Source organism: Durio zibethinus, chromosome 3 (assembly GCF_047325235.1).
Source record: "Durio zibethinus cultivar Kanyao isolate XHJ-2024 chromosome 3, ASM4732523v1, whole genome shotgun sequence".
Classification (NCBI taxonomy): Eukaryota; Viridiplantae; Streptophyta; class Magnoliopsida; order Malvales; family Malvaceae; genus Durio; species Durio zibethinus.
In genome coordinates, this window is record NC_143164.1 from 36,517,268 (window position 1) to 36,544,774 (window position 27,507).

Sequence of the window (27,507 nt, forward strand, 5' to 3'; positions counted from 1 at the left end):
ATATTACTTTAATCAATATCACCCAACAAGATTAATATTTCGCTCATTTAAAAAGTTTTAAGAAACAATCAAAATTATGATTGAATTTGAGGGCATACCAAATGAAATAACTCCATTCATCATACCATAGGAAACGTGACTTTTTTTTTCGCCAGGGCATGGGAAACTTGTCCAATGTAATAAATGAAGCGATGAGATTCCAATACACGTGTCAAAGAAACATTGGATTGGAGTTTGGAAACTGTAAGAAAAAGGTCAGACGATCAAGGCGCTGCATGTCCATGTATGCCAATAACATTACGATAGTTAGCCACGTGTTTTGCTGCTTTGTTTCCTTCTAGAAATATCCTCTGATTCCCCCCTTATACTTTTTTGGTGTCCTTTTATCCATGAATTTTTTTAAAAAATTTTTTCCCTTGTTTTTGTACAAAAGAAATAAGAATAGTAAAACTCCAATACACATAGTCCAACAAATTCATATTTAAATTTTAATTTATCTTTAACCCTGTGTCTATTTCAATTCAAGAGTTACGCGTCTAACTCAATATGTAATTTTTAAAATCTGATTAATATATATATATATATATATTATTTGTGCGGAGCTATTTTTTTAAAGATAAAATCTTAAAATTGATAAGAAAGAGAAAAAGAGCAAGTAAAAATAAAAATTGAGAATAATTTCAATTGTTATGTTTCGATATTTAAATTAGATATCAATAGAAAAAGATAATAAAAATATAAAAAAATAAAACAATAAGATGTTAAAATGATACATGAATTATCCTATTTAATCTATAAAAAAAAGACATGATTATTTATCCAAAGTAAACCTTAAAACTTGATATGATACGATAGATTGAATTAACTTAAACTTTGAGTGTTTACTTTGAGGATAACAAATAAGTATTAAAAGGGATTTATTAAATAGATTAATAAGATGATTGGGTAGATATAACCTCTAAAATCAAGTCAGTTGATTCAAAAATTAAAAATAATTTTAATTATTTATTGATAATCTTTAATGAAAAAAACTACTCTACTTTTTAAGTTTAAAAATGCCCCTAAAATATATAAATACATATTACGAGTTAAAACTTAATTAATAAAAAAATTATTTAAATGCATTAAAAATTACAATATTAATTAAATATTATTATAAATAATATCATTATCAGGACTGTTAACAAAACCCTGGTTTTTTTTTTTTTTAAGACACGATTTGAACATAAAAAATGGTGGAAGAAGATGCAAATTTTATGTTATAGTTACAATTGCAGGGTAGCGATTCTTTAGAATGGAAAAAACAATTCTGCAATGGACATGCACCAGTAAAGGCACCATTAAGTTACGTCATTTTCTGATGTTGACCTTAATTATGCTATTGGGTTCTCTTGTTATTATTATTATTATTTTTATATTTGATTGTAATTGAACTGTAGAATTATAATGTCTCATATAAACAATTCGTTGAAATATCTCAGTAAAATAATATTAGTATCTGACAAAATTTAAGTTAGGAAAAAAACATAGTACTATTTCAGAGGTATGTTCTGACTGCCGTAATTGGAGGCTTGTTCTCAAACATATAATAATATTTAAAAACAATGTGTATTCGTGTTTTTTTTTTTTTTAATACATATAAAATGTAAAAATTATTATGTATTAAATATAAAATATATTTTTTTATTTTTATCCAAATTGGCTTTTATAAAAATTTTAAATTATATTATTTTTATAACATATTGTCCTATCGTATTTAAAAATTAACATACTTACTACCAACAAAAATGCAGACTGACCCTTTCAAACCTTTAATCTATTACTGTCAATAATACTACTACATATGCGTAGATTTAGAGTGTCAGCTCAAGCAGCCAAGGACAAGGTGGCATGTGGTGTGTGCGTTGATGATCATATCACATGCTACATACAATTCAACCGGCCAAGCTGGCCGGTGACCCCACCCGACCCATTCCCTACCCAAATGAATCTTTCTCCGTTCAGAGGTCAGTATTGCCAGCAATAGTAAAATTTCACGACATCAACAAAGCATATAAAATACTAAATAAAGAAAAAAAAATGTTTCTAAAGTAAATAAAGATTTGTTCTACAGACTATACTATGGTTCATTAACAGCATGTCAACTCAAGGTTGAGCTGTTTGAAACCCTAATGCATTCAATTCACCTTACCAGGCAGGATCAAACAATGGAAAAAGAATGGCAAGTTCACCTGAGATATAATAACTTCAAGAGAAAAGCATGTTAGCCTAACCTATAACCCCATCAGAAATGAAAGAAAGTCAGCTTTTTGGAGTGTCGATTTCAAAGTTTGGCCGCAAAAAAATCTATATCTAACATGAAGAAGAAACAGTGAAGTGGTGCAGTAAAGGGGAAAAGTTCAACTTACAAACAAATTTAATGAAGGTCCATTGGCCTAGTTCAAAGCCATCCGATAAGGATCAGCAAAGCCTAAGGGCCAATATAGCAGGTTTACTCAATTCAAACATTCTCAGATGAAACATCCCAAGCTTGACTGCTTATAGCTTAGGCACATCTAATTTCTTATTCGATATTGCACTACCAAGTTGTTCAAGGTGAAGATATGATTGCTTACAAGATTGGTATGCATCTACTATCTCATATGACAATCTACATGCTTTTACATGGGGGAGGGGGGGGGGGATGGATAATTAAGGATGAAGATGGGACAGATTATACATTTAACAGATATAGAAAATCTAACCAAACTCCATGATGCAGAAATGTGTACTGAAGTATACCACATATGCAGTGATTCTCTGATTTTGGATATTAACTGATCTAAAATCCATTAACTTAAATACGAAAATAAGCTATTTCAAAAAGCTTCTCACTACCTCATTGCATGCCCAGAAAATAAGCACATGGCATTACCCCCAAGAGTTAACACTAATTTTGCAAAAGCTTTAACATCCCAACCCAAAGCCAAAGAAAATAAAAGGAAAAAATGTACACTCAATCTTTTTTTTGGAGAAGAGAGTGCTAGTTCAAAATCCTTGGGAGAAATATATTCCCATGACCCATCCCTACACAAAGTCACAAACCCCTGTTCAGACTCTTGACAATGAAAACAGATTCTACCGAGGTTTTTACCTAAGCATAACAATGTAAGTCCCTTTAAAGAAAAGGAAAAGGGGAAAAAAAAAAGACAATAAAATAACAATGTCCTCAGTACGCCCACCCATAGTTCCCTCCATTTCACTCATCAGTGACATGATATAGATTACACATAACTGATACAGAACAGGGGGAAACTAAATATTAGAAATAATCAACAAAACAGCTGAAACACAATATTCAAGCATACCATGGCCTTTAAAATGTTAACCAAACAATAAATAATGGAAATGAAGCAAGAAAGTTTTATTATTGAACTTTATATCATAATTTATTCTTGAACTTGTTCTTGTCTCCTCAATCTAGAATCTTTTACTACAACAAAAAGTGACTCAATTTAACAACCGTGCTTATATTCATAATACAATGAAAATTTTAACATATGAATAAAATTTCGTAGATTTTATCATCTGAAATCGCCGACTAAATGCTCCCATCATCATTTTATCTTCCATAGGGTAAACCAACCATGAAGATCATCGAAAATATAGCATTCCAATCTTTCATTTTCTCCTCATCGGCCATCCTCGCATAGAAAGGAGCCAGCTGGACTTGGCATGTCGACGACTCTGCACCATATAGAATAAAGAAAAAAACGCAAGCAAAGCACACAGGATGGAAGCGTAACGACCTCCTAGAGCAGACTCTCCGACGAAAATTTACAACGTGGAGGGACATGGGGCCCTAAGAAAACGCTTGATAGCTAAACTGATTGAGCTATTGCACAACCTCTTTTGTCCACCTTTCTACATATCGTTCCTCCCAAAATTTTCTTGATCAAGTTCATATCGAAGTTTCGCAGATTGACTCTACAAATTGTATAAAAAATTAAATTATGCTATTCAATTAGGTTATATTTCACAAAGTATTGATCAATCAAGAGTAAAGGAAGTAAAAAAAAAAAATTGAACCTTGGCAATTGCTTCAGCCAAAAATTTGCCATCTCGGATCGAATTAACCAATTCTAAATCTCGAACCGCCAAACAATCCCTCGGCGTTTCGAACAACGACAACGAAAATTGCTTAAAAACGACACCGACGTCAAAATAAATAAGACCCGAGCTCGGAATATCGACCCGAATCCCTTTAACAGGGAACCAAAGAAACAATTCTTGAGCCGAAATCCCCGACAAAGCCCCGATCTGCCCGTAACTCAAAGTCCCCGACACGTTCCTATCATAATGCAACTCACTTTCAAACTTGGCATTACAAGCCTGATCCAAATGGACCTCAAACCGGCCCCCATCGTCGAAGTCAAATCGGGTTATCCCCTTCGGAAGCAGCCCCATGGGCAACCCATGTGCCTTTAGGATCTCGTAAATTGAATCCTGCTCGCCGTTGGCAACCGTGACGATTAAAATAAAGTGAAGAAATATGGTAGGAATTAAAGGAATCATAATTTCTTCGTTCTTTTTTTCTTCTTTTTTGTAGAGGTACTTTGTGTTAGAGCATGGAGATTGGGGGATTTTTTAAGGGTATTTACAATACAATGAGGAAATTTAGGGTTAGGGTTTAAGGAAATTAAATGTGGGATGAAGCGAAAATGGGGGAAGAATCAGAGAAGAAAAGGGGAGTGGAAGGAAGGAGACAGTGTTGCCAGCTTGAGTACAGAGTGTCTTAGGAGAATGATCAATTATTGGTGGTAAGTCCACCCCTCTTTTTTGGACACTCGCCGTTATCCTATACGGTTTGGATTTTTCACTATCGTACGGTTCAACCAGTTTTTTACTGCCACGTAGATATATGATGGTCTAATGGGCTTTTCAATACGGTAAAACTGCTAACGGTGATAAGAGATAAAATTTAATCGGAGGTTTTTTTTTTAATAATGTATAAAATTATAAAATTTTAGAATTTGATTTTAATTTTTATATGAATTGATTTAAATTTAATTATTTTTATTTGTTTTTATATAATTCAAATTGAATTTTAATTTTTTGTTTTATCAATTTTTTAAATTTAATTTTTTATATATTATTTTTAATATATTTAAATAAATTTAAGTATAAAATAATTAATTTTATTTTATAAAAATTTTAAAAATAAAAAAAATGAATAAAAATATATAATTTAATTCAATTTTTACTTTTTATTTAAACTTAATATAAATTAAATAAAAAAGTGAAGTAAACATTATAATTTCAAACCAATTTTTTTCTTTTATCTCAGCTACCAAAAAGAAAACCGACACATTTAGCCAAACATGAACCCATTACATTTCTTAAACACCAAAAAGAAAATAAAAAAAAAAAGAACAAAATTGAACTAGAATTCAATATTGGTTACTTTGTTATAATGGTAAAAAAATAAAAGTAGAACAAATAAATAATTGTACAAATTTTATTAATACAACATAAAACAGATCATACGATATGATATAATTTATACATTTATATAAATTTAATCTATTTAAATATAATACAAAATATAATTATTTTATATGTTTTAAATATTAATAATTTAATAAATGAGTTTGAAATATTAAACAACGTTAATACAATTAATTGAAATGCAATAATAAATTATATATGATTTAAAGTAAGTTAATTAAAATATAATATACAAAATTTTTAAATTATAATTATATCGATATAATTATAACACGAATAAATATTTTTTAAAAAATTAAACTTGAAAAGGGAAAATTGAGGAAGAAGATGGGGGGGGGGGGGACAAGGCATGTGAAAGATGGGGAGGATTGGACTTGGGAGAGTAATTATGATGATGATTTTGTCTTTATATAAATAATAACGGTAAACAATAATTTCAGGGCATTAATTCGAAATTGGAACATTAAAAGTAAAATTGTCCTAAGCATGTCTTTTTCTGAATAAGTGGTTGTATTTTTGTGAGCAAAGTGTGCCGTTTCCATCAATAATTTTGTGTTTTTTTTTTTCAATTTCATACATTATTATTATTAGAAATTATCAAAAATATTGATAGTAAATTTTTTTTTAATTTTATATATGAATTAATAAGTTAACGTATATTTTTTAATATATATTTAAAAAATAGATATCTATTATTTTATTAATTTCGTTATCAAATTAAATAATTTTACTAATAATGTATTAAAATATATTATTATTATTATTTATTATTAACTTATGAACCATCATTTTGCTTAGCCGACCAACTATTAATTTGAGTGTTGTTATTGAGAAGAGCACAATTTATTATGTAGATTAGTGTCAAATCCATCATTATACTATGGCAAAGAGTGAATTGTATTATCGTACTTCAATTTTACTTAATTTATATTTTTTATTGATTTTTGAATAAAAATAATGGAATTGAAATATTTCATAAAAAAAATTGTTAACATATATGAAAATTTTTCATAAATTTTGTTATTTTTTTCGAAAATCAACAAATTTGAAAATATAATAACTGAAATTCAATAAAATTAAATTATAACCGAAAAATTCAACATTAACTTATAATATAGTGATAAATTTGATTTTAATTAAATTTACGCAAACAAATATTTTAATTAAAAATCAGTAAATGAAACATATGCATAGGAAAACAATTTATCTCCAATTCAAATTACTATAGAACATTTTCTATTAATATCCTTGTAATATAAATTATCTTCAATTAAAAATATTTATAAATCGAATTAGATTCAATTAAAATCCTATCGACCTTTTAAAACCTTAACTGACATTAATTTTTATAAAAACAAAAATATTATATTTATTTTATTTTTTTATTCTTGGTACATGTGATATTGTGTTACCATATTGGAGATAATTCTCTTATCTTCTAAAATAAGATCTCATTTATTTTAAAATTTAAATTCAAAACTTTCAAAATGAAAATGTAATATTTACGTTATCGAATTTTTATTAGTGATAATGGCCTTATTTTCGTTTCTTTTTTTTTAAAGACTGATGAATTAGAATTTTGAAAGATCACTTATAAAGAAAAAATTAAATTAATTAAAATGAAAAAAAAATACAAGTTGAATATGCATGTTTTAATAACGTCCGATTACAAAAATAAATTTCTATTACTTATAAAAAATTGATAAACAAAATTTATTGGGCCTGTTGCCTAAGCTTTGGCCCGGTCCAGTACATGGGCCATGTTGCGGGTTACCCGACCCAATGGAAATTTACTTCGCAGTTCATAACACCGAAACTAAAACCACTGAAAACCCAGCGAATCAAAGCAAAATTAGACCAAGAAAATGGTGGCTTTAATACAAAGGCGTCTGTTTTGCACCAAAATATCCCAAAACAACCGTCAGCATCGGCTACAATGGAGCGTAAAGCAGGTGACGAAATCCAATTTCAACGACTCACTCCAGGAGTTCAAGTCCCACCTTTCTTCTTCCGATTTCGTCGCGGTTTCCCTCCAGAACACCGGCTCTTTCTCCGCCGCTTGGCACCTCATCTCCTCCTTCGACACGCCGGAAACCGCCTATCTCAAGGCCCGACGCGCCGCCGACCGATTCCAGCTTCTCCAGTTCGCCGTCTGCCCCTTTATCATTTCTGGCTCCAAACTCACTGCCCACCCGTGAGTTGACTGTGTTCTATACCTTTTATATATATTCATTTATTTTTGGAAAAGAAATTAGTTTTAAGTTGCAGTAAGTAAATTTAGGTTAAAATTTGAAAAATTTCAGCTATTTAAAATTATTTCAAGATTATCATTTGCAAAATTAAATCAAATTTAGAAGAAAAAAAAGAAATAAATCATTAATATATTTGGAAAATTAGAAATTAAAATTTTAGGTATGGGAAATTTTGGGTTAAAAAAAATTAACTTCTGTTTTTAAAATTTGATTTTTAGTTTTTTTTAGGTCATAATGTACAATTTTTATTGTTATTGCAGATATAACTTCCAGTTGTTCCCAAGGGATGAATTAAACATTGGGATGCCATCTTACAGTTTTTCATGTCAAACTTCGTATTTGACAGCTATGGCTCGGCAAGGTTTTGATTTCAATGCCTGTATATATGATGGTAAAAATCCTATTCTCTCTGCTTTTTGAAAACCTCCCATATTGATCTGATGTTCTAAACATGATGACTAGTGACAAAACTAAGTGAAGAAATTTAGTATTGCGTGTGTTACCACATAATTTGGACGGAATCATAATTGGGATCTAAATACTCTGTAGATTGTGGAATATTGAGCTAAGCTGAAAGAGTTTCTTCATTTTTTGGTAGGTATATCATACTTATCCAGAGCACAAGAGTTGGTAGCAAAAGTTCGAATGGGCAATCCAGTGGCTATAAATCATGTTATGAAACCTTCTTCTTCACCGCCTACTGTTGCTGACACAGTATTTGTAGAAAGGGTTAAATCCCGTGTTAAGCATTGGAAAAAAGCATGCACAGACTTGCCTAGCAGAAAGACAGATGGTGAAAGATGCAGTATTAGATATTTGGTTGTTTAGTGTCTTTTCTTCATTTCCTATTTTTCAGCGTGTTGACTTCTTGTTGGCAGAGGCTCTTATAAAATCACTGAGAAAACTTGTCTTACGGGGTGAGCAGTATGGATCTAGACCATGCATGACAATAGACGTTTGCAGTGAACGTCAAGTTCAACTTGTGTTAGAGGTATACTCACCTAATAAAGATTAAGATCCTTAAATTAAGGGAGTCCTGCAAAAGTATATCTCATGTGATGCTGTTATAAGAAATGGCAATCTTTTGGGCTTTTCTTTTGCTATTAATTCCATGAAATTTCTTTATTGGTTATAGATGTTGGGAGAGTTCTCTGATGACCTTGTTGCTTTGAAAATCCCAACAAAGGGTGGTGGAACCCTGGCAGTTCGTGTTGTTTTAACAACTTCAAAAGAAGACAAAAGTCTTTTTGAGGTAGCAAATAAATCTCAATCCTTGATTTCTGTGAGTGGTTTGGTTCTTTCTAAACTCTCTCTGTCAATCTTGATTATCAGAGGGAGCTTCAGAAGGTAGAAGAGGAACAAAACAAGAAGCTAAGAGGCTTTCGAGAGGTGATCGATTTGATATCTGCTTCACAGAAACCTGTTGTCTCCCACAATTCCCTTAATGGTGTATCTTTATAGAAAAAGTTTCTAGTAATTTCACACTATTTTCAGTAGTTATGTTTTCAATTAATGGCAGTCCTAAATAATAACTTGCTCTTGCAGATTTTTCAGTTATTCATTCAAAATTCATAGCTCCACTTCCCCTCAATTTGGATGAGTTCCTTCGCTCGTTGCATTCGGTTTTTCCCCATATATTTGATGTTAACCATCTGATGAAGGAAGTTGGACCTCCAGAAAAAGTGACCAACATACCTGCCGCCATTTCTTACCTCAAGAATCGGTTCTTTGCACCTATTGACATAGAAATTTCCTATGGAGGTTAGCCTGTCCTTCTGGTTATATTGTAAAGCTGATTTTTATCAATTTCTTCTTTCATTCTCATCTAACTTGGTTATGTACAAGAACTACGAATGGCTATGTTATTGTTCACACTTTGCATTGATGTTTTTTGACATTGTGGTTTTTCAGCTTCGCTAGATGAAGGCAAGATTCATGGGCAAAATGTTGTGAGAATATGTCATTTGTTTGCAAAATTATGCACTGTCCTGAAAATCATTCCTGGTGCTATCCAGTCGAGCGATGAAAATGCTACTTCTTTCCTTGATGGATATGCAAATGTCTTCAAATCATGTTGCGGAAGTTCCCAAGAATCAGTTGATGGGGGTATCAGAATTTGGACAAAGAGCCCAAGAAAAGTAGGCTGTGAGGATTTAGTTTTCTTGTGGGGATTTAGGGATAGGTTGTCTGCCGGAATGCTTAAGAGTCTGCTTCAAGGGTCGCATGATCTTTTCTCTGAAGAATTTGATGTCTGTTTAATTGATAAGAGCTGTGCCATTGTGGTTTTCTTGCGACCCAATTTATCACAAGCTTTAATGGATTTAATGTGTAGTGAAGGAATCACTGGATCATTGAGGGAATTGGTCTCAGAAGGCTTAAGGGCAGCAGGTTATGAGACTTACAAGAGGGCCTGTAGTTTGGGTTTATGGGAGACAGATTTAGCATGTTCCTTAGACAAAGCCTCTGCAACTCGTGATTGCTTTTCTCAAGCTGGTTCTGAAACAAAATCATCAGAGATTTCCTGGTGCAATGACTTGATGATTAACTTGGACGACCTATGACGTAGAAAAGTTTCTGCTTCTCAGGAGAAATATCTATATTTGCATCAAGTTGTAGTCGGAGTTGATACTAATTCGAGACTAATTTGATACCAGCCTTTGAAGTCTGGATCATTGATTGCATGCCTGATGCCGAGTACATTTTAGGAACACAGAAATTTTGTTTATAGATCAATTCCCTGGATTGCAGCTGTGTATTTGAAAACTTAGGTAGAGCATATCAAGCCAGATTGACCAATATTTGGTCTCATTGGCTATTGTTTTCCTTGTGCTGCTGCTGATATTATGCTAACATTTTACACCTTGATTTTGAGTATTTATCATCTGTCATGTGCTGAAACCTTATTGCTTATCATATTTAGATTTGTTGCATGATTTCAGTTTTAGGTTTTGTTTTGTAGAGAGGACAGAAAGGAGGAAGCAAAAACTTTTTTGATTAAAGGTACAATTTTGGAGGGAGGAGGGGGGAGAATTATAATTTGGGGTGGTGTAACAAAAATAATTGCCTGTTACAGTTATGAAATGAAATAATTACTAGGGAGGAAATGTTGATTCCTCGTAACAAAATTTAAGATTGACATTTCTTTCTTAATAATAATAATAATAATAATTATTATTATTATTTTTAATGCTGGCAGCAACCAGTGATTGTTTTCACTGCATTGTACCAAATTATAATTCCCGCAAATTATGTCAAATAATTTATCTCAATTGTGCCAAAACAAAAGCAATTATACCTATTGGAATTGTTGAATATTTTTATTAAATAAAAATAATGAAGACATTAATTTGATGCCAATGTATGCTTTATTCATACAATTTTGTCAATTTATCATTCATCCATATTTTGATAATTATGTCTTATATAAATTTTGCAAAAAAAAAAAAAAAATTGAGTTGTGTATGTTAACATAAATTATGATATTTTTACATGTATTTGATATAAAATAAATACGATATAAATATATGAATTATCAATTTATATTATTATATTTAATTTTTTTTTTCAAATTTTAAATAAAAATCTTTTTTCGTATTTTATTTAATTTTAATTTTTTTGCATGAACATAGTCCAATTGAATCAGTTTTAATTCATTAAAAAAATTTATTTATTTAATTTAATATTTTCGATAACAAAAGATTGGGCAAAAAAATTTTTTTACTTAAAAAAAAAAACCCAAAAGAAAGAAAAAGGTGATTGAAAAGGACAATACGATGGGCTTCAACCGAAAGCTGCCCGCGACATCCAACAATGAAGAGCCCATTTTTTTTTCCCTTCAATTACCATCGAAAAAATAATAAGAACAAGAGAAAAAGAGTTTGAAACAGAACCAGGAAAAACCATGGCTTCAATCGCAGTTAACTCCCCAAGCTCAGGCTCTAACTATTTTATGAAAGACGGCGTCGCTTCTTTCAACACTAATCGATTATGTTCCTTTTCATTCGAATCAAGCTTGTTCGGCTCCAAAATCCCAACGAAACAGCTTACACTCTCGGTCAACGGAACCGGAACAACCCGACCTAAACCCACCATTTATTCGGGTTCAGGACCGGTGAAGGCGTCTTCCCATTCATTTGATGTCGTGATCGTGGGTGCGGGAATCATCGGGTTGACAATCGCCCGACAGTTTCTAATCGGGTCGGATCTATCCGTTGCTGTCGTTGATAAGGCTGTACCTTGCTCCGGTGCCACCGGTGCAGGTGGAACCTCACTTTTGTAACTATTATTTTCACCCCCCGTTTTTATTTATTTATTTATTTTTGCATTTGCTACACTCTGATTGGGATAGGACAGGGCTACATATGGATGGTAAATAAAAACCCTGGTAGTGAGACATGGGAACTCACCAAAAGAAGTCACCAACTGTGGAAGATGTTGGCTGAGACAATACGTGATCAAGGCATGGATCCATTTCAAGTATTGGGTTGGAAGAAGACAGGTATTACCACTCCAAAACAATTAGGCAGTTGGGAATTAAGTGTCCGTTGAATTACATAGTTTAAACGATTGCATGGTATTGTCATAGGTTGTTGTTCGGTGACTTAGCACAAGTTTTTGTTATCGCTTTTTAAATTGAAATTTTGAGTTATTTTTTTGGACGTCTGTGGTAATATATGGTGTTTTTGAGGCTTTAGGAAGCTTGTTAGTTGGTAGAACTCCTGGGGATTCAGTTGTGTTAAGAAACAGAGTGAGGCAACTGTCTGAAGCTGGGTTGAGAGCAGAGTATCTGTTCAGCAATGAATTGCTCTCCAAGGAGCCTGCTGTTTTTGTTGGGAGTGATGGTGGGGCTGCTTTTGCACCCGATGATTGCCAATTGGATGCTTGGCGTACTGTTTCATATATCGAAAAGGTGTCATTATCTTTCTTTTAGTTATTTAATAACATTTGGTTTAATGGTTGCTTTGGTGTTAATGTCTTCCCTTTGTATGTAACTAACATAGACTCCAATGGTCTATAGGTTAACCGAAATTTTGCACTGGAGGGTAGATATGCTGAGTTCTATCATGAGCCAGTTACAGGTTTAGTAAGGTCTGTTGTCATTTTTGGCAGTGCATTTTGATGATGAGACCAAGGAACAACACATGTGTCTCATTTATTCAGGTCTATGTATAACTCTCCTAACTCCTGTAGTTCAGATGTACTAATACTGGGGAGGTTGAAGCTGTTCAGACTTCCAATAATACCTTGTATGGAAAGGCCATTGTAGTTGCAGCTGGTTGTTGGAGTCGATCTCTGATGCATGACCTGGTCAGAGGTTCAAATGTTAAATTGGATGTCCTTGTGAAGCCTCGTAAGGTGATAATCCAAGATATAAATGGATTTGCATAATTTAAAATTTCATATTTCATTATCTGTATATTGCCACATTTATTATTCTGTATAGTATATATATTAGTGAATGAACTTATGTGTATGTTGGATCTCTATTTTTGTTCAGGCCATGGTTTCAACGAACTAATTAGTTTTGCGGGTTAACCATATTTATTTTGGTGTCGCTTTTAGAGTGCTAATTGTATCTGGTGACCAAATGGTCCTGTTGGAAGTGCTAGTCTTGTATCCATGTCGAAATTCGACTAGAGGCTATGAACTTTCTTAAGCATTCTAATTATGCAACAGGCTTCAATAGTCTTTTATTCTAATTTTCATTGGTTTGAAAGTTTGATCTTATGTAATAAATCCTTGACTTTTTTGGCACAATTTGAATATAGCAGAGTACCTCTTTTTGGCTTTGTTTTCCTTCTTTATGCTGTTCTAGGATGGTAGATCTTTTTGCCATATCAAGCATTTTGATAAACTCTGAATTTGTTGGACAGATATCTGAAGCTAAATCTGATATATTAATGTTAAAAGTTTTTCATAGTGCTTTGTTATGTCCTGGATCATTCATCAGTGTGCTTTTGTGGACAGGCATATGTTTGGACATATTATATTGGGTTTTCTTTATAGGTTAAATGCTGTTGGGGTTGTTCGGGCTTAACAAATTATATGTTTCATTATTATGAATGAAACTAACCTGTTTCAAACATGCTCAGGCATGCTGTCTCAAGGTTTTTCATACTTATTCACTGTTATTAAGTATGATCCTTTCAAACCCATGTCTTACCCCAGATTCACGTTGGAATGAGCTCTTTGGTTATAATTATAGAACCATTTAATGCCTGAACATGCACATGTTATACGTATAAAAAACTAATAACATAGCTCCATTTCAAATATTTACTGTTTTAACATATGATGTTACCATCATAAGAATGTAATTATTGTGGCTCCTAAAGAAGGAAGCTTAACTAATATCTGATACAAACCTCTACTACTAGAATGCATTTGAAGAGTGCCTTATATATCTCGGGGGGAAATTTTCATGGAAAGTAGTAGGATGATATTTATAAATTTTGATAATGCAATTCTTTGATGCATCTTCCATGCTTATTTATTTGATTTTTAATTTTTTTGATATAATGCCTGCCTTGCCTTTGATATCCCTAACAGGGCCACCTTCTTGTGATTGAAAACTTTAATTCCCTTCAACTGAATCATGGTTTGATGGAGGTTGGCTATGTTGATCATCAAAATGCAATATTAACTTCAGAGCAGGATGATCATAGCCAAACCCTGGCTGTTTCAATGACAGCCACAATGGACACAATGGGTAATCTTATTCTAGGTAAAATTTCACACTTTTTGCTTGCCATTCTCAATGCTAGATTTTAAATATTCATTTACGCATGGTAAAATGATAATTTTGGTGTGAAAAAGACAATGTTGTCTGCTTTTATCTTCTTATTATTCCGCTCCTGTTTAGCACTCAAAGAAATGTGAGATTGCTTGGAACTTCAAAATGTTGTTTGTTTCCTGCTCTTGACAGAGTCCTTAGATTCTAACTTTTATATCTTATTGTTTCATAATATGATAGATGAAATTAGCGTTTATTTTTATAGATGCAAAACAGAATGCATAAATGGGCTTTGTTATCTATGTCTTGCCTTTGTGTACATTGTCCAGTGGCTCATGTTAATTTGTTGGTGTACATGCTTATATTTTCGTAAGTTTAATCTGTCTTTTAGGGAGCAGCCGTCAGTTTGTTGGCTTCAGCACTGAGGTAGATGATGCTATCATTCTTCATATATTGAAACGGGCTGGAGACTTCTTTCCCAAATTAAAAGAACTGTCCCTTACAGATTTCAGCAAGAACGGAAAAGTGAGAGTAGGGCTACGCCCTTACAGTAAGTCCTCATATATTACAGCTTGTGGAATATTTCATATCATTGGTATACTACCATTTGAAATTTATATGTGCTGAATAGTTTGATCTACATATAATTCCTGAAATGATGTCTTTACTTATATCAGTGCCTGACGGGAAGCCGGTCATTGGACGTGTGCCTGGTTTGTCAAACTTATTTCTTGCAACTGGGCATGAAGGAAAAGGGCTCACTACGGTAACTTTTATCTTTTGTATTATATTCTGGAAAATTATATGTTGTTCGGATTTGGAATAAACACTGTGGGTGTTGCATTCTAATCCATATGAAGGTTATCAGTTGATCACTGATCCTTTTTTCCTAGGGTTTGTTCTTCGCTAGTTCCACCTCTTGTTTGTTCATAAAAATTATTCATCACTTTTGTTTAATTTTCAGGCTTTAGGAACCGCCGAAATGGTTGTTGATATGGTATTGGGCAATCCCACCCATGTTGATAATTCACCATTTGCTGCTCAAGGTCGATGTTGTTAGTACAATGTGCCAAAGAACAGTGAAGGAGAAACATCATGGATTGGTCTAGTTGGAGCAAATCTTAAGCTGCTTGTTAGATTTTACTTTCCAGAAATCTTGAAGTCACAGTGCCTTATATCTTACTTTTCCGGTCAAAACTTGTATTCAACTGGTAAATGCAATTTTCAGCATATCTATGTTTTATTTGCCATTTTTTGAGCTTTAGGTAAATGCACCCATCAATGTGTCATGACTCATGAACATGAGATTTTCTTTTTTTTTTTTCTAGTCCTTAACTTTAAAAATGAATTTGTAGGTTTGGGAACTCTATAGAGCATATTTTCCTTTGCATAGAATTAAAATATGTTATATGGTTTCTTAGGAAAAAAAAAAGTTACATGGATACATTATTAGGAACCCCTTTTGCTGTCATGCTTGCCCCGAATTCAACCTTGCTTGGACCAGGGTAGAGAAGTGTGTATGGCATCTTTGCTGGCCCCGATCTATTCTTCAGCTTTGGATCTTGATTTCTCTCCGAGACTTTCTTCTCTATCTCCTGAAGGGTGTCATTAAACTTCTTGAATTTCTGCATTACCTCGTTGTTGTCTATCCACTCTGATTTTGGCCTCTGACCCAAGTAAACTTCATCAGATGTGTGCCGCGAGAGCACCTCCATTAATGCAATGCCGAGGGTCGCCTGAAATCTTTCAGGTAACATCTTGAGAAAGTACTTATCTGGATCTTTTAAGAATTCAGAAAACTCCATCGTTCCTTCATCTGGAACGAACTTTTGGCACCTAGTGGGTCGATTTGGAGGGTAACCTGCGTATGCATATTGTCCGAAATTCACTGATGCATGAAGGGCTGATGTGATCCATATGAGGGTTGTTAAAGTCTTCTTAAGATCTGTCTTGGTAGTCATTTGGTACCACCATGTCTCGTTGCGCTTATCACCGTGACCGACATTTTGAATTTCTGACCACCATGCTTGGATTTCTGTATCTGATTTGACAGAATCATCATCTTCATAGAAGATGTCGCAAAAATCTCCCACCCATGTTTTGATGGCCAACCATACATCAAGACCGTCCAGACCGTAAGGATAATCTTGGAAGAGGATACGAACCCCAGTGGGGCTTTCTGGGTCTTCTAGGGCCATGTGCCTGAAAAAATGAAATGCATGTGACATGTATGTGTTAAACGAGTTTATAGGTTTTTTGCGGATTGTTTAGGATCATTGCCTTTTGAGAAGATCGGAGGGGAGAGCTTGTTCATCGAATCTCCACACTTTATAAAGCTCAGAAGACAATTCCATGGAGAATTTGCCGGTAAATAGCGTCGTCTCAAGGATTCCTCCTGAGTTTATGAGAATACTCCGAGCCAAGGCATTTATGTGCATGGTGTCTTTGAAATGAGGATCCAACAGCTGGTGAACTGGATGCATCACACTCAGCTGCCTTCTGGTGGCAATGATGAATGGCTCGACAACTGCATGAGTATGCAACCTGGCAAAAGGTGTAACATTATTCTGAATCAGTCCTTATGTCATAGAAATTTTATTATCACGATTCATTAGAGACACAACAGAGTTTTTCATAAAAGTATGGCTCATCACCAATGGCTGATGAGTTGATGATATGCCGAGTCATTAGCTGCAACATGAGCCCTTGCCAACTGCCAAAGTGCTCGATCAGTGCCTTCTTTTGCTGGAATGAGCACCCAGTTTCTCATCCAGTTGCTGAAGGGATCTGGATAGGTCAGTTCTATTGCCAATGGCTTTAAGGTGGCATCGCTTCTTAAAAATAGTAATGTTCGGGTTGCACAAGGGCAGACACCCTCCAAGTACATTTCTCTTAAAGATGGCAAGAGATAGTCATGGTGGTCTAGGATAAAAATCCTCCACTGGGTCATTGCCTGTAGTACATTTGCTGAAAGTCAATTCATAACAAATTGCAAAAGTCGCAACAAAATATGTATCTCAAGTTTTATCTTTTCTGGCCGATACTTCAACATATTACTCGTGACTGGCTCTGATCTTAGACAAGAAGAAAAAGGGCTCCCTTGAACTGATAGGTTGTCGGATGTAAATTGCTTCATAGTTTCATTGAATTGATGAAAATTCAAGGGTAACAGGTTACCTGTTCAAAACTCAGACCATCGAGGTTCGGCTCAATGTCTGATTCGCTTATATCACTTTCTGGAGGTGGGAAATCCTGAAAAAAAAAGTTATTATAACAAAATTTTACATAATTTTCGGATAAGGTACATAGGTTAATAAGCTAATATTGTATGAATCTAGTAAGATGGAGTGACCCTCAAGCATTGAATTCGTGTAGGATTTGTCCCGGCAAGCATTTGACGCCCGAACTCCTCATCTATGCTCCATGCCAATTCATTAGCTGAAGAATAGAAAGCATTAAGAGATTACAGGTTAAGCATTAAGCACATAGCAATGCAGCTGCTATGGATGGTAAATGGCAGGTTGTTGTTAGGGTCACCTCTTATAATTTGAGGCAATGGGAATTTTATGTGGTCTTGTTTGCTGGCATGAGTGATTTCTTTGAAAAGCTCAGCTGGTACTAATTTCTTTATTTTCTCTATCACAGTTCCAGTCATTACTTGGCTTCTGTTGTCAGAGTACAGGTCCCTTATCTCATCGAAAGACTCAAAACTACTGGAATCATGGGACAAGGATTTTGACTCAGATAGGAGGAAATGAACAGTGGCTTGGATTGCATTTGCGATGAACTCAGATAGTTTCTTAGGGCTGCATCTCTCATCGGGAGGAACATAAGTGTCCAAGTCAATTGTTTCTGGCCAATGATTAAAAACTATAGTCAGAACAAGAAGCTATAACCCTGAAGAAACATAGATATGAGTTTTGCGAAGTTAGATACCATTTTTGCTAGCCGGGCGCCCTGTTCTTCCCCTGCGAGGATATGGATATGAATCAGAACCACCCAGGACAGGTCTAACATGATCTGGACCTTTATCAGGATTAGCAAGATCATCATACACATCATAATCATATATTCGATCCCATTCTTTCCTTTCCCCAGTTCCATCCCCTCTCAAGGCTTGAAGTTCTTCCTTTCTCAATTCCACTAAACAAGCTGGGGTTTGGCTTGGAAGATAGCACTGCAATGAGCAAATGGAATTGCTATTTCAAAATGCACCAAAACTAGAAAAAAATCAGACCAAATAAATTCACCATAACTTACCGTGTTTGAAAAGAAAACCCGGCTGGTTTTAGTCTTCTTGATTGGATACACCCAAGATCGACAGTCAAAGTAGATGACCTTCTTATCTTGAGTTACCAGGGTTGCAGATTGGAGGAAGAATCTATGCTTGTGATTATTTTCTATTACAAAAGCTCCTGGATTTCCAAATCCAAGCTCTACACGTAGCTTTATCTTGTAACTTGTGATTTTTGTGCCATCCGTTTTTCTGCTCTTTCCATGTTTGAGGCATGCTTTCCCGCTCAGTTTCCCTTTCCTGGTGTCTATTGGATGCAATAAAGTGAAGACAGTTAAGAGGAAGAAAAAGGTTCAACATATGTTTTCTGTTTTATTTTGTTCATCTTTGCTTGAAGTTTTGACAGAACATCAATCATCAAATGATGAAATAACTATATATAGCACACATGAGAAATGAAAATCATGAATATATAGTTTGAAACAAAAAGATTCAAATATTTGACTTTCCAAATCGAAAGAAAAAGATAAAAAATGATATAATTTACTCAAATATAATAACCAGCTGAACAAGAACATACTTGGGTCGATTTCAGTTGAGCTATAAATCTGAACACAAGCTGATTTTCCAGGGCCCGAGAGTCCAGGACTGTGTTCAATCTCAATTTTGCCATTGATAATGCATCCCTTGGCAGGGCGGTCTTGGGGATTGCTATAAGGAATCCTACTCTGGACAGCTCTTAAACATTCTTCAACATTATAACACAGGTGATGATATTCATCCATTCCTTTTTTTTTTTTTTTTTGTCTCGACTTTTGGTTTTCGTCTGCTGTCTTCAAAAAACTGATGATAATATTAGTTCATCAGGAGGAATTTTTTTTGCATTGAAAAGAGAAGAACGAATCCCGTGAAACACAATCAGTGAAAGGAAAGCAAAAGACATCTTCTTTGCTTGGGTTTTCAGCTATGCATCTGATTCATTTCTTGCTATGAAGCTTTCTTCAGCAGCACTTTGGATTTAATTACTCATTATTTTATATGATTTCATTTTCAAGATCATATTCTGTTTAACTCTTTCATGATGCTAAATTAAAAATCAATATTTGTGGCCTAATACATTAGAATCGGAGTTAATAGTTTCAGAAAAACCAAACTAATGTTCCCTCTTTCAGGTTTATAAGCAATTTCATTTTTAAGTTTCAAAAAAAAAAAAAACAAAGTTTCTTTTGGATATGTAAAGGAATAGATAATATTTATTTTCAACAGTCAACTATTAAAAAAATTAATTTTAAAATTTTAAAATTATAAAAAATAATTATACTTAATTTTAAAATTAATTCTTTTATTAAAATATTATTATGTAATTCAGCTACAATATATGAAATATAAATTTATTTTAATTGATTTTTTTACTTATTATACTATTGATTTATGGCATTAAAATTTATCAATTTCTATCAAATATTTTTAATTATAAATTACAAAGATTAATTCAATTTATAAATTTATTTTTTAGATTTTGAATTTAAATCGTAATTACTTCCTCAAATTTTGAAAAAAAAATTTAAAAATTAAAAGCCCTATCTAAATTAAAACTTTGCCATAACATTTAAAAAAATACATTTGTGGTAAATATTGCTTAAAAATTTTTCTTTAATTTTTTAAATGTTTTTGGTAATTGAGATTGTGAATGAAATAATTAATCACTAAAATTAAAATTCGAACTGGACCAAAACCCTAAAATTCGGATGTTATGCACCGCACGGTTACGAACCGTAGGGAACCCGCTTTGAAAAAAAAAGCTCCGATTAAGCGACCCAAATTGCTGAAAAAACAACCCTAAATGGTCCACTGAACTGAGCCTCTTCTCAATCTCGTCTTCCCCCAAAAAATGGCGATTTCAACACTCCAAAAACTTACTGCCCAAATCCACCGTTTCCCATCACTCTCCTCCCACATCCTCACCCGATCCTCCGCCACCTCATCCTCCACCATAAAAGTTGCGGACCGGCTCGTCAAATTCTTCGCCGTCGATCCAGAAGGGCAGAAGCGTGAGGTAGTGGGCCTAGCGGGTCGTACCTTACTTCGGGCCTTGACTAACGGCGGTCTGATCGACCCGGCCTCTCACCGCCATGAGGAGATCGACGCATGTTCGGCGGAATGCGAGGTCAACATCGCCCAGGAATGGCTGGAGAAGCTTCCACCTCGTACCAACGATGAGGAATACGTGTTGGTAAGGAATTCGAGGGGTCGTATCTTGAACAAGCATTCCAGGCTTTCGTGTCAGGTCGTGCTTACGCCTCAGCTACAGGGTATGGTTGTCGCTGTCCCCGAGCCTAGGCCCTGGGATACTCCATAAAAATATAGAAAAAAAAAGAGAAATAAGGGAAATTTTTAGTGCATTTCTGTTATTTTTGTGGGATTAATAATAATAATAATTTTGGTACTTTGAAAGAAACCGGTTTTATTTGTGAGTACATTATTGCCCCCGTGTGATTTGGGTGCGTTGGAATTTAAATGCAAGTGTTCTATGGCTTGTGATGATATTTGGGGATTTTCTTCAATGTCTGGTTTATTAGCTTGCTGGAAAGTTATGGGATTTAATAGAAAATTTTTAAAAATTATTTGGAAATTGCAATTGGTTTCATGTGATTGTTCTCGTGGTTAAAGTTAAACCTTGATTGCTATTAGGTGTTATGGAAATTGAGAATTCTGGTTTTGGGCACTAAGTAATGGCATGGTTGGTCTGAGAGGAAATTATTATGTATCTGTGACCATTGTAGTGTTACCTTCTTTTTCTATCTGACGCCAGGTTAAGAAAATGGTCTATCCTTTTACTTATCTTGACCTTGTTTCCTATGCTAGCTAGAACTGTCTATGGTCTGAAGGTGCTTTCTTGTGTTTTGTTTGGTACATATCTTGAAACCGGTAGATCTTTATGTGAATCTGGGTTGAACATTGTCATTGAGTCATAGATTTGTAAATATTGGTATAGACTGTCCAGTGATGGTTGTACGGTTAGTGAGTCTGTGGCTTCACAGTGGTAGAAGAGGGTTTGAAGTTGTTGCGTATGAGCCCTTCTGGAGGGCAATTGCCGGAAACTGTGTTTGAAATGAATGTGAGATTAGTCTTCAAGTATTAAAGATTAGGTTGGTTGACAGATTTTCTAGAGCTGTAGCAAATAAAGAACAGCACAAGTGTTTCTTTTAAAGTTATCTGATTTTGTTAATTTGAGGTGTCAAAGTTGTTTGGTACATTACTCCTAAATGTTTAATTGGTGATCTTTAATCACTCAGGAAACCTAGTTTATGTATAACTGATTATAGGTGATGTAATTTTACATAATCCAATCTTTTATGAGCGAAGGTAGTGTTTATGTTTAGTGACTTAATGCAAGGTATGAAGTGGACAAGTACAGCATCATACTGCAGAGAGATTATGACTTTTCTGGCTAGTGACTAAGATCATGACAGCAATTGCATCTTCATTTCACTTGATTGGATATTTGGATTTCTTAGGAATACAGGATTATTTACTGCCTCAAACAGTGATCTTTGATCTCATTTAAGCCCTTCAGCATTAGCCCAAGTAACAAAAGTATGGGGCTGAGCTGAATTATGTTTGATTGGTTAAAAATATTATAGGTTACAAACAAAAGAAGTTCCTAATATAAGTTGAATTGCTTGGCATTACAAGTTAGAGGCCAACTTTTCAATGTAGTTTAATGCCTGTAAAGAGTTTGAAAAGTTGGAAATCTTTAGTTATTTTCTATTCAAGCCAGTGCTTTACCTTCTTTTATGTTTCAATTTGAAGGGACTAATCCCTGGTTGGGGAAATCCGCCACTAGGACTCTTGTTGAAGTAATCAACTGTTTTGGGGCATGGCAATTGAGTGCTCATGAAATATGGCTTATTAGGCCACCCTTATCCATACACATCCTGGTAAATGATTCAGTATAGTTTATGAATCATTGCTGGGAACTCTGGCCATGGTTTCTGCCAAGTCCTACGATTTGGAACTCATCCCATGGCTGAATATGGATGATAGAAATCCATCATTCCTTTCTCTTTCTAGGAAAGTGCTCGTTCACGTTTATGGGCATTTTGGTGCCCACCCAATGCCTCTGAGTTTGAGAATTTCTTTTTGCAATACTCTTTTAATCTTATAATAAGTGGTTTCCATTCAAAATGATAAACATTTTTTTGCTAACCTCCAATTAAAGCTCAGAACCTAAGCATTGCATTGAAATAGGAAGATTAATTTGTGGGAACATGGCTAACCCCATTTGCCTTTTTGGTCCATCCAAGGCCAGCCAGACAGACAGGCATCGAGGTTTTGACTGTTGTTTAGTACTACAGTAAATCAGCATCAACAGAAAGATGTAATCCAATTATTCATGCCTCATCTATAAAAAGAAGTCTTCAAATTTTATAGCTTCATTTCATGTCAATGGCAACTCTCCGAGTGTCAGCATGACAGCATCTTGCTGTGTCCTTTCATTAACTTCCAAAAAAGAAACTAACCATCCAATACCTGAAACAATCAGAATTAGCAGCCAACCCCAATTTCCCGACCAAGAAAACACGTTTCCAACACACACAAAAGAAAAAAAAAATCCCAAAAAACAACTTTCCATGTTAAAACCATTGATTTCATTACACTTTTTTTAGTGAGTTTGCATAAAAACCCGTCTTTCTCCGCTTTTTACGAAACAACGATCACCTCTGCCTTGTTCTCCTTTTTGTTCATATCATTTGCCAACCACTTACATCCTTTGAATTTTCCTTGTCAATTCCCTTTCCCATCTCTCATTGCAATTTTCGTCTCTCTCGATCACCTTTTTTCACCAAATAGATTTTAAACATTGTTGATTGTTCCTTCTTTGCGTAGCTCTTGGGGGTTTCTTTTAACTTGTCTAACTTTCAGGCAAGTTTTTTTTTCTTAGGGGTTTGTTTTCATTTGTTCTTTGATGGAAGGAATGGATCCAGATGAGCTTCGTCGGGTATTTCAAATGTTTGATAAGAATGGAGATGGCAAGATCACAAAGAAAGAGCTCAGCGACTCGCTGAAGGACTTGGGTATCTTTATCCCTGACAAAGAATTAAGCCAAATGATTGAAAAGATCGATGTGAATGGGGATGGTTATGTTGATATTGATGAATTTGGCGCATTGTATCAGACGATAATGAATGAGAGAGACGAGGAGGAAGACATGAAGGAAGCGTTTAACGTGTTCGATCAAAATGGAGATGGATTCATCACGGTTGAGGAGTTGAGGTCGGTTTTGGCATCTTTGGGGCTAAAGCAAGGAAGAACTATAGAGGATTGCAAGATGATGATAAAGAAGGTGGATGTGGATGGGGATGGAATGGTTAATTTTAAGGAGTTTAAGCAGATGATGAAAGGTGGTGGCTTTGCTGCCCTAAGTTAATATATAAGCTCAAAAGAAATGTTATAGGATAAGGGGGGAAAAAGGAAAAAGAGAAAGCCTAGCCATGGGTTCTCTTGTATCATCTCATTGTAAGAAAATTTGCAATGCTTTTTATATATTATTATTAGTTTGATTTTCTAATTTGGTCTCAAATTATTGTTCCGTTTGCCTTAAAATTTGGATTGCTGGCCCCTTACTGAAGTTTAGGCCTCTCATGAATGGAAAGATCTTCTGAGCTTGATAACTGAAATTAATGTCACATTAACACAATTGATGTGAAATTTTAAAGAAAAAAGAGATATTTGGTAATTGATGTAGAGGTAGGATCATAACTTTTGTTTGCATTTAAAATCAAATTGCAGGGAATGATCCAAATTAACTTCTGTTTGCATCAGTAAATCGACATCGGAAAAATCCAAACAAAGGGTGGGAAAGGGGCAATTGTACAGTGTATCAGACATATTTATGCCTAGTGCGAAGACAAATTAAACATATCTACAATCTGAATCTTCCAGCTCTGCTTCTTCAAGTTCTCTTATGTTCTTGACTATATCTTGAACCCTTTTCGACAATTGATCAGTATGATCCTCAACAAATTTCAATATTGTGCATAATTGTTCCTGGTAAGCTGCGCACCGCCGTTTGCACTTTTGTTTCTCATTGTTCAGCTCTTGGGTTAGCTCTCGTATTCTCTGATCCTTCTCATCCTATAGAAACAAAATCATTGCAAAAAGAAAAGATTAGGAAAAAATAAGGTAGATGAGCCAAGGAAGCATTTACTTGTCTCTATGCTTGAGCATGCCTACGTTTGTATTCCTATCTATGGTTACGTAAGAAAGCTGAAAGAGTGATGGCTCACCAATCCTGTTCCATAATTTTAGTCATCTCATCTGTTGTTTAGCATATAGAATGTGATAGCATGAACTAGTAAGCTAAGCTCATATGCACCTTGACAGTTACAATTAAAAGAGAATGCGATGTACCTCACTGATCAGGTTTTTGGAAGGCCCTCGCCATGGTACTTTTCCAGGTGACATTAATGAGTGATTATGCTCCTTTATAAATTTGGTAACAACCCATTTTACCCCATCCCTTAAAGCCAGCCTCAGCATTGCGGGGCAGCCTTCTCGAGTAATAGGTGGGGGAGGAAGAATCCTGTCTTTTCTGTACATATATTTCTTTTCACGAAAGCCTTCTTTTGAACAAACAAAATCTTGACCAATTACCATATTGTTTATTCGTGAACGTCGATTATGATGGATTCGCACTGTAAAACCAGTATGTCTGCCATAAAAAACATAAAATTCCCTTGCTGCATCTCTTGACTTGAACTCCATGCCAATATACGGTTCCACAGCATTACCTAACAAAGGTAAACTCTCAGTAGACTCTTCTATAATCTTGTCAACATCTCCCAAGCACAAATCAATGTTGTCCGGAAGCTCATGATCAACCAATTCCTGCTCATCAAAGTTTTCAACTTGCAAACACCTTATACTTTCATCTGAATCGATCCCTTGACTAGATGTGCTCTCCATTATGTGTTTTCTTGACTAAATAGTTCATTTATGAGAAAGCTGTAGGCAAGCAAAATCAAATAACATCATTTTCCAATTTCGTTCACAGAAATTTTGCATCTAAATAAACTTGAAAAGACAAGCAGAAAGATTAATGAGAAAAAAAGAAACAAAGACCAAGAATTGTGGAAAGTTAAACTTGAATAAGAAACTTTATAAGCGGAATCACGAACCCCTATTTCAAACATCTACCAGATGATGACCGAATAGATAAAAGAGTATAACGGACTACCAAGAGTCTTTAATCCTCTCAAGAAGAATACTAAATGGTCATACAGAAATTTAACTCCATTCACTCTTAGTAATAAAAGTGCCGAATACCAACATGACTAAATGCCATATAATGCCCTCTAAAAGATCAAATTTAGCTCCATTTTAACACCCCAAAAACCAATGTTTATATAAATTCACAAGCCAAACTCAACGCGTTGGGGGAATTCTCATTCCATGGTACAGAGAAAAATCTATTAATCTTTTTACCAAAATGAAACAAATTAGTCAGTAGGAGTTTTCTCAAGTCTTAACACTTACCATGAAGAGCTCTGGTTAACAAACAAAAGATCTTTTCAAACCAGAAATATGTAAAACATTTTTTTAAGCACAGCACAAAGTCATTTATTTGAGCTCAAAACCTACTTTTTGTTATCAAGCTGTAAATGATTAAGCATCATTCTAACCTATCAGCATCTGAAGTACATTAAAACCCTATTCTGCATATTTTTTTGGTAACTAAGTTCAACACAGAGCAACAGAGAAACAAAAATTAAAGGAACTATCAGCCAATAAATCATCAGAAATACATTGTATTTACTAAAATAAAGCACCCAGAAATGAAATATTAAAAACAAATCATAAATTAATCCATAAGGTCACTATCTTCAGCACAGAAACACAGTAAACGTGCATAAAAAAAAAATTAAACAGAAAAAAAAAGGGTCAAGAAAAGTGAACGATCAAGCTAAGAATCTGGGTCTTACATGAAGTACTTGGAGTGACACGTTTTATAAACCAAATCAATGTGGCTGTTCTAGGCTTTTTTTTTTTTTTTTCTCTCCTTTGGGTTTCCAGGGAACCAAACAGAAAACAGAAAATAACAATTAAAATTAAAAAAAAAAAAAGAGAAAAGTTGAAAAAGAAAAAAAGGGGTTTAAGATGATTAGTTACTTACTGGAAAGAAAAAAAAAAAAAAAGAACCCTAGGATTGAAAAAGATTGCAAATTTGCTACGGTTCAGGGGAGGGGTACGGTTGAACCTGATGGAGGGCAGCCGTATCTTATCACATCTTTTTCCATTTCTTGTGTCCCCAAGGGCCCCATGTTTTGAGAAAGCAAAACGTAAACGACACCGTTTATGTCTTAGTTAGAAGGACACGTAATTTATGTTTTTTCGGACAAAAAATTTTATCAGGAAAGCAATAAACGAAAATGAAGAGCATATTATTTCATAATAATTAATTAATTAAATGTAATTTAATATTATTTACTATTAATAAAAAATGAAACTCATATTTTTAAATAATAAATTTTTAGATAATTTTTTTATTATAATTGATTAATTAAAAAATTATAACAAAAAAATTATAAATAAAACCATAATTCTAGGTTTAATCAAAATCATGTTTTTTTTTGTTCAAAGGAGGGTATAGTCTTACAAGAGAGAAAGGAGAAGAAGATCTTAACTTGAAACCAGGAATTTTGTGTTTTCATAAAATCTCTAGTCATTAAATCAAGAGGTGAAAGATAAAAACTAAATTTATTTTAAATTATTAAGAATTGATTAGTTTAATTAATTAA

General features: G+C 34.0%; 4 protein-coding genes and 2 pseudogenes across 7 annotated transcripts; 3 read left to right on the forward strand and 3 right to left on the reverse strand.

Annotated features, from left to right (window-relative positions):
* Positions 1–3,714: 3,714 nt before the first annotated feature.
* Positions 3,715–4,687, reverse strand: LOC111283499 (uncharacterized protein At5g01610-like; annotated as a pseudogene). The gene is made up of 2 exons (XR_016341068.1): positions 4,069–4,687; positions 3,715–3,966 (listed from the first exon to the last, which is right to left on the reverse strand). The product of XR_016341068.1 is annotated as an uncharacterized protein At5g01610-like (transcript).
* Positions 4,688–7,289: 2,602 nt separating this feature from the next.
* Positions 7,290–10,613, forward strand: LOC111283923 (poly(A)-specific ribonuclease PARN-like). Its single transcript, XM_022872607.2, has 8 exons — positions 7,290–7,681; positions 8,000–8,130; positions 8,338–8,532; positions 8,618–8,730; positions 8,875–8,991; positions 9,072–9,186; positions 9,285–9,500; positions 9,651–10,613. Exons 1-8 carry the CDS (start codon positions 7,353–7,355, stop codon positions 10,298–10,300), a joined length of 1,866 nt encoding a protein of 621 aa, XP_022728342.2. The 5' UTR covers positions 7,290–7,352; the 3' UTR covers positions 10,301–10,613.
* A 919-nt stretch (positions 10,614–11,532) lies between these two features.
* LOC111283423 (FAD-dependent oxidoreductase family protein) lies at positions 11,533–15,836 on the forward strand. 2 transcript variants are annotated; one of them, XM_022871968.2, is made up of 9 exons: positions 11,533–11,998; positions 12,093–12,237; positions 12,434–12,648; positions 12,757–12,827; positions 12,935–13,094; positions 14,289–14,463; positions 14,864–15,022; positions 15,150–15,238; positions 15,437–15,836. In XM_022871968.2, the coding sequence occupies exons 2-9, from the start codon at positions 12,105–12,107 to the stop codon at positions 15,530–15,532; spliced, it is 1,098 nt and encodes a 365-aa protein (XP_022727703.2). In that variant the 5' UTR covers positions 11,533–11,998; positions 12,093–12,104; the 3' UTR covers positions 15,533–15,836. The 2 variants fall into 2 exon arrangements, with proteins under 2 accessions (XP_022727703.2, XP_022727700.2); XM_022871965.2 differs by having other exon boundaries at positions 11,571–11,998; positions 12,088–12,237.
* LOC111283422 (linoleate 9S-lipoxygenase-like) lies at positions 15,780–19,592 on the reverse strand. Its single transcript, XM_089758742.1, has 9 exons — positions 19,287–19,592; positions 18,733–19,013; positions 18,409–18,649; positions 18,010–18,324; positions 17,825–17,910; positions 17,650–17,724; positions 17,127–17,425; positions 16,753–17,016; positions 15,780–16,674 (listed from the first exon to the last, which is right to left on the reverse strand). Exons 1-9 carry the CDS (start codon positions 19,489–19,491, stop codon positions 15,906–15,908), a joined length of 2,535 nt encoding a protein of 844 aa, XP_089614868.1. The 5' UTR covers positions 19,492–19,592; the 3' UTR covers positions 15,780–15,905.
* A 1,770-nt stretch (positions 19,593–21,362) lies between these two features.
* On the forward strand, positions 21,363–24,319 carry LOC111283913 (calmodulin-like protein 3 pseudogene; annotated as a pseudogene). The gene has a single exon (XR_016341069.1). The product of XR_016341069.1 is annotated as a calmodulin-like protein 3 pseudogene (transcript).
* A 135-nt stretch (positions 24,320–24,454) lies between these two features.
* LOC111283912 (protein FAR1-RELATED SEQUENCE 5-like) lies at positions 24,455–27,007 on the reverse strand. The gene is made up of 3 exons (XM_022872587.2): positions 26,692–27,007; positions 25,121–25,714; positions 24,455–24,844 (listed from the first exon to the last, which is right to left on the reverse strand). Exons 2-3 carry the CDS (start codon positions 25,673–25,675, stop codon positions 24,623–24,625), a joined length of 777 nt encoding a protein of 258 aa, XP_022728322.2. The 5' UTR covers positions 25,676–25,714; positions 26,692–27,007; the 3' UTR covers positions 24,455–24,622.
* Positions 27,008–27,507: the final 500 nt, after the last annotated feature.

Bases quoted from the DNA above. Each gene is read 5' to 3' on its own strand.
- LOC111283423 (XM_022871965.2), top strand. From the start codon at position 11,641: ATGGCTTCAATCGCAGTTAACTCCCCAAGCTCAGGCTCTAACTATTTT. The intron at 11,999-12,087 runs GTGGAACCTCAC...TGATTGGGATAG, and splicing joins CTCCGGTGCCACCGGTGCAG to GACAGGGCTACATATGGATG. The intron at 15,023-15,149 runs GTAAGTCCTCAT...TACTTATATCAG, and splicing joins AGTAGGGCTACGCCCTTACA to TGCCTGACGGGAAGCCGGTC.
- LOC111283422 (XM_089758742.1), bottom strand. From the start codon at position 19,491: ATGGATGAATATCATCACCTGTGTTATAATGTTGAAGAATGTTTAAGA. The intron at 17,911-18,009 runs GTGACCCTAACA...TCTATTCTTCAG, and splicing joins ATTGCCTCAAATTATAAGAG to CTAATGAATTGGCATGGAGC. The intron at 17,725-17,824 runs GTCACTCCATCT...TTTTTTTTTCAG, and splicing joins CACGAATTCAATGCTTGAGG to GATTTCCCACCTCCAGAAAG.
- LOC111283923 (XM_022872607.2), top strand. From the start codon at position 7,353: ATGGTGGCTTTAATACAAAGGCGTCTGTTTTGCACCAAAATATCCCAA. The intron at 9,187-9,284 runs GTGTATCTTTAT...TTGCTCTTGCAG, and splicing joins CTCCCACAATTCCCTTAATG to ATTTTTCAGTTATTCATTCA. The intron at 9,501-9,650 runs GTTAGCCTGTCC...GTGGTTTTTCAG, and splicing joins CATAGAAATTTCCTATGGAG to CTTCGCTAGATGAAGGCAAG.
- LOC111283912 (XM_022872587.2), bottom strand. From the start codon at position 25,675: ATGGAGAGCACATCTAGTCAAGGGATCGATTCAGATGAAAGTATAAGG. The intron at 24,845-25,120 runs GTACATCGCATT...TTGTTTCTATAG, and splicing joins CCAAAAACCTGATCAGTGAG to GATGAGAAGGATCAGAGAAT.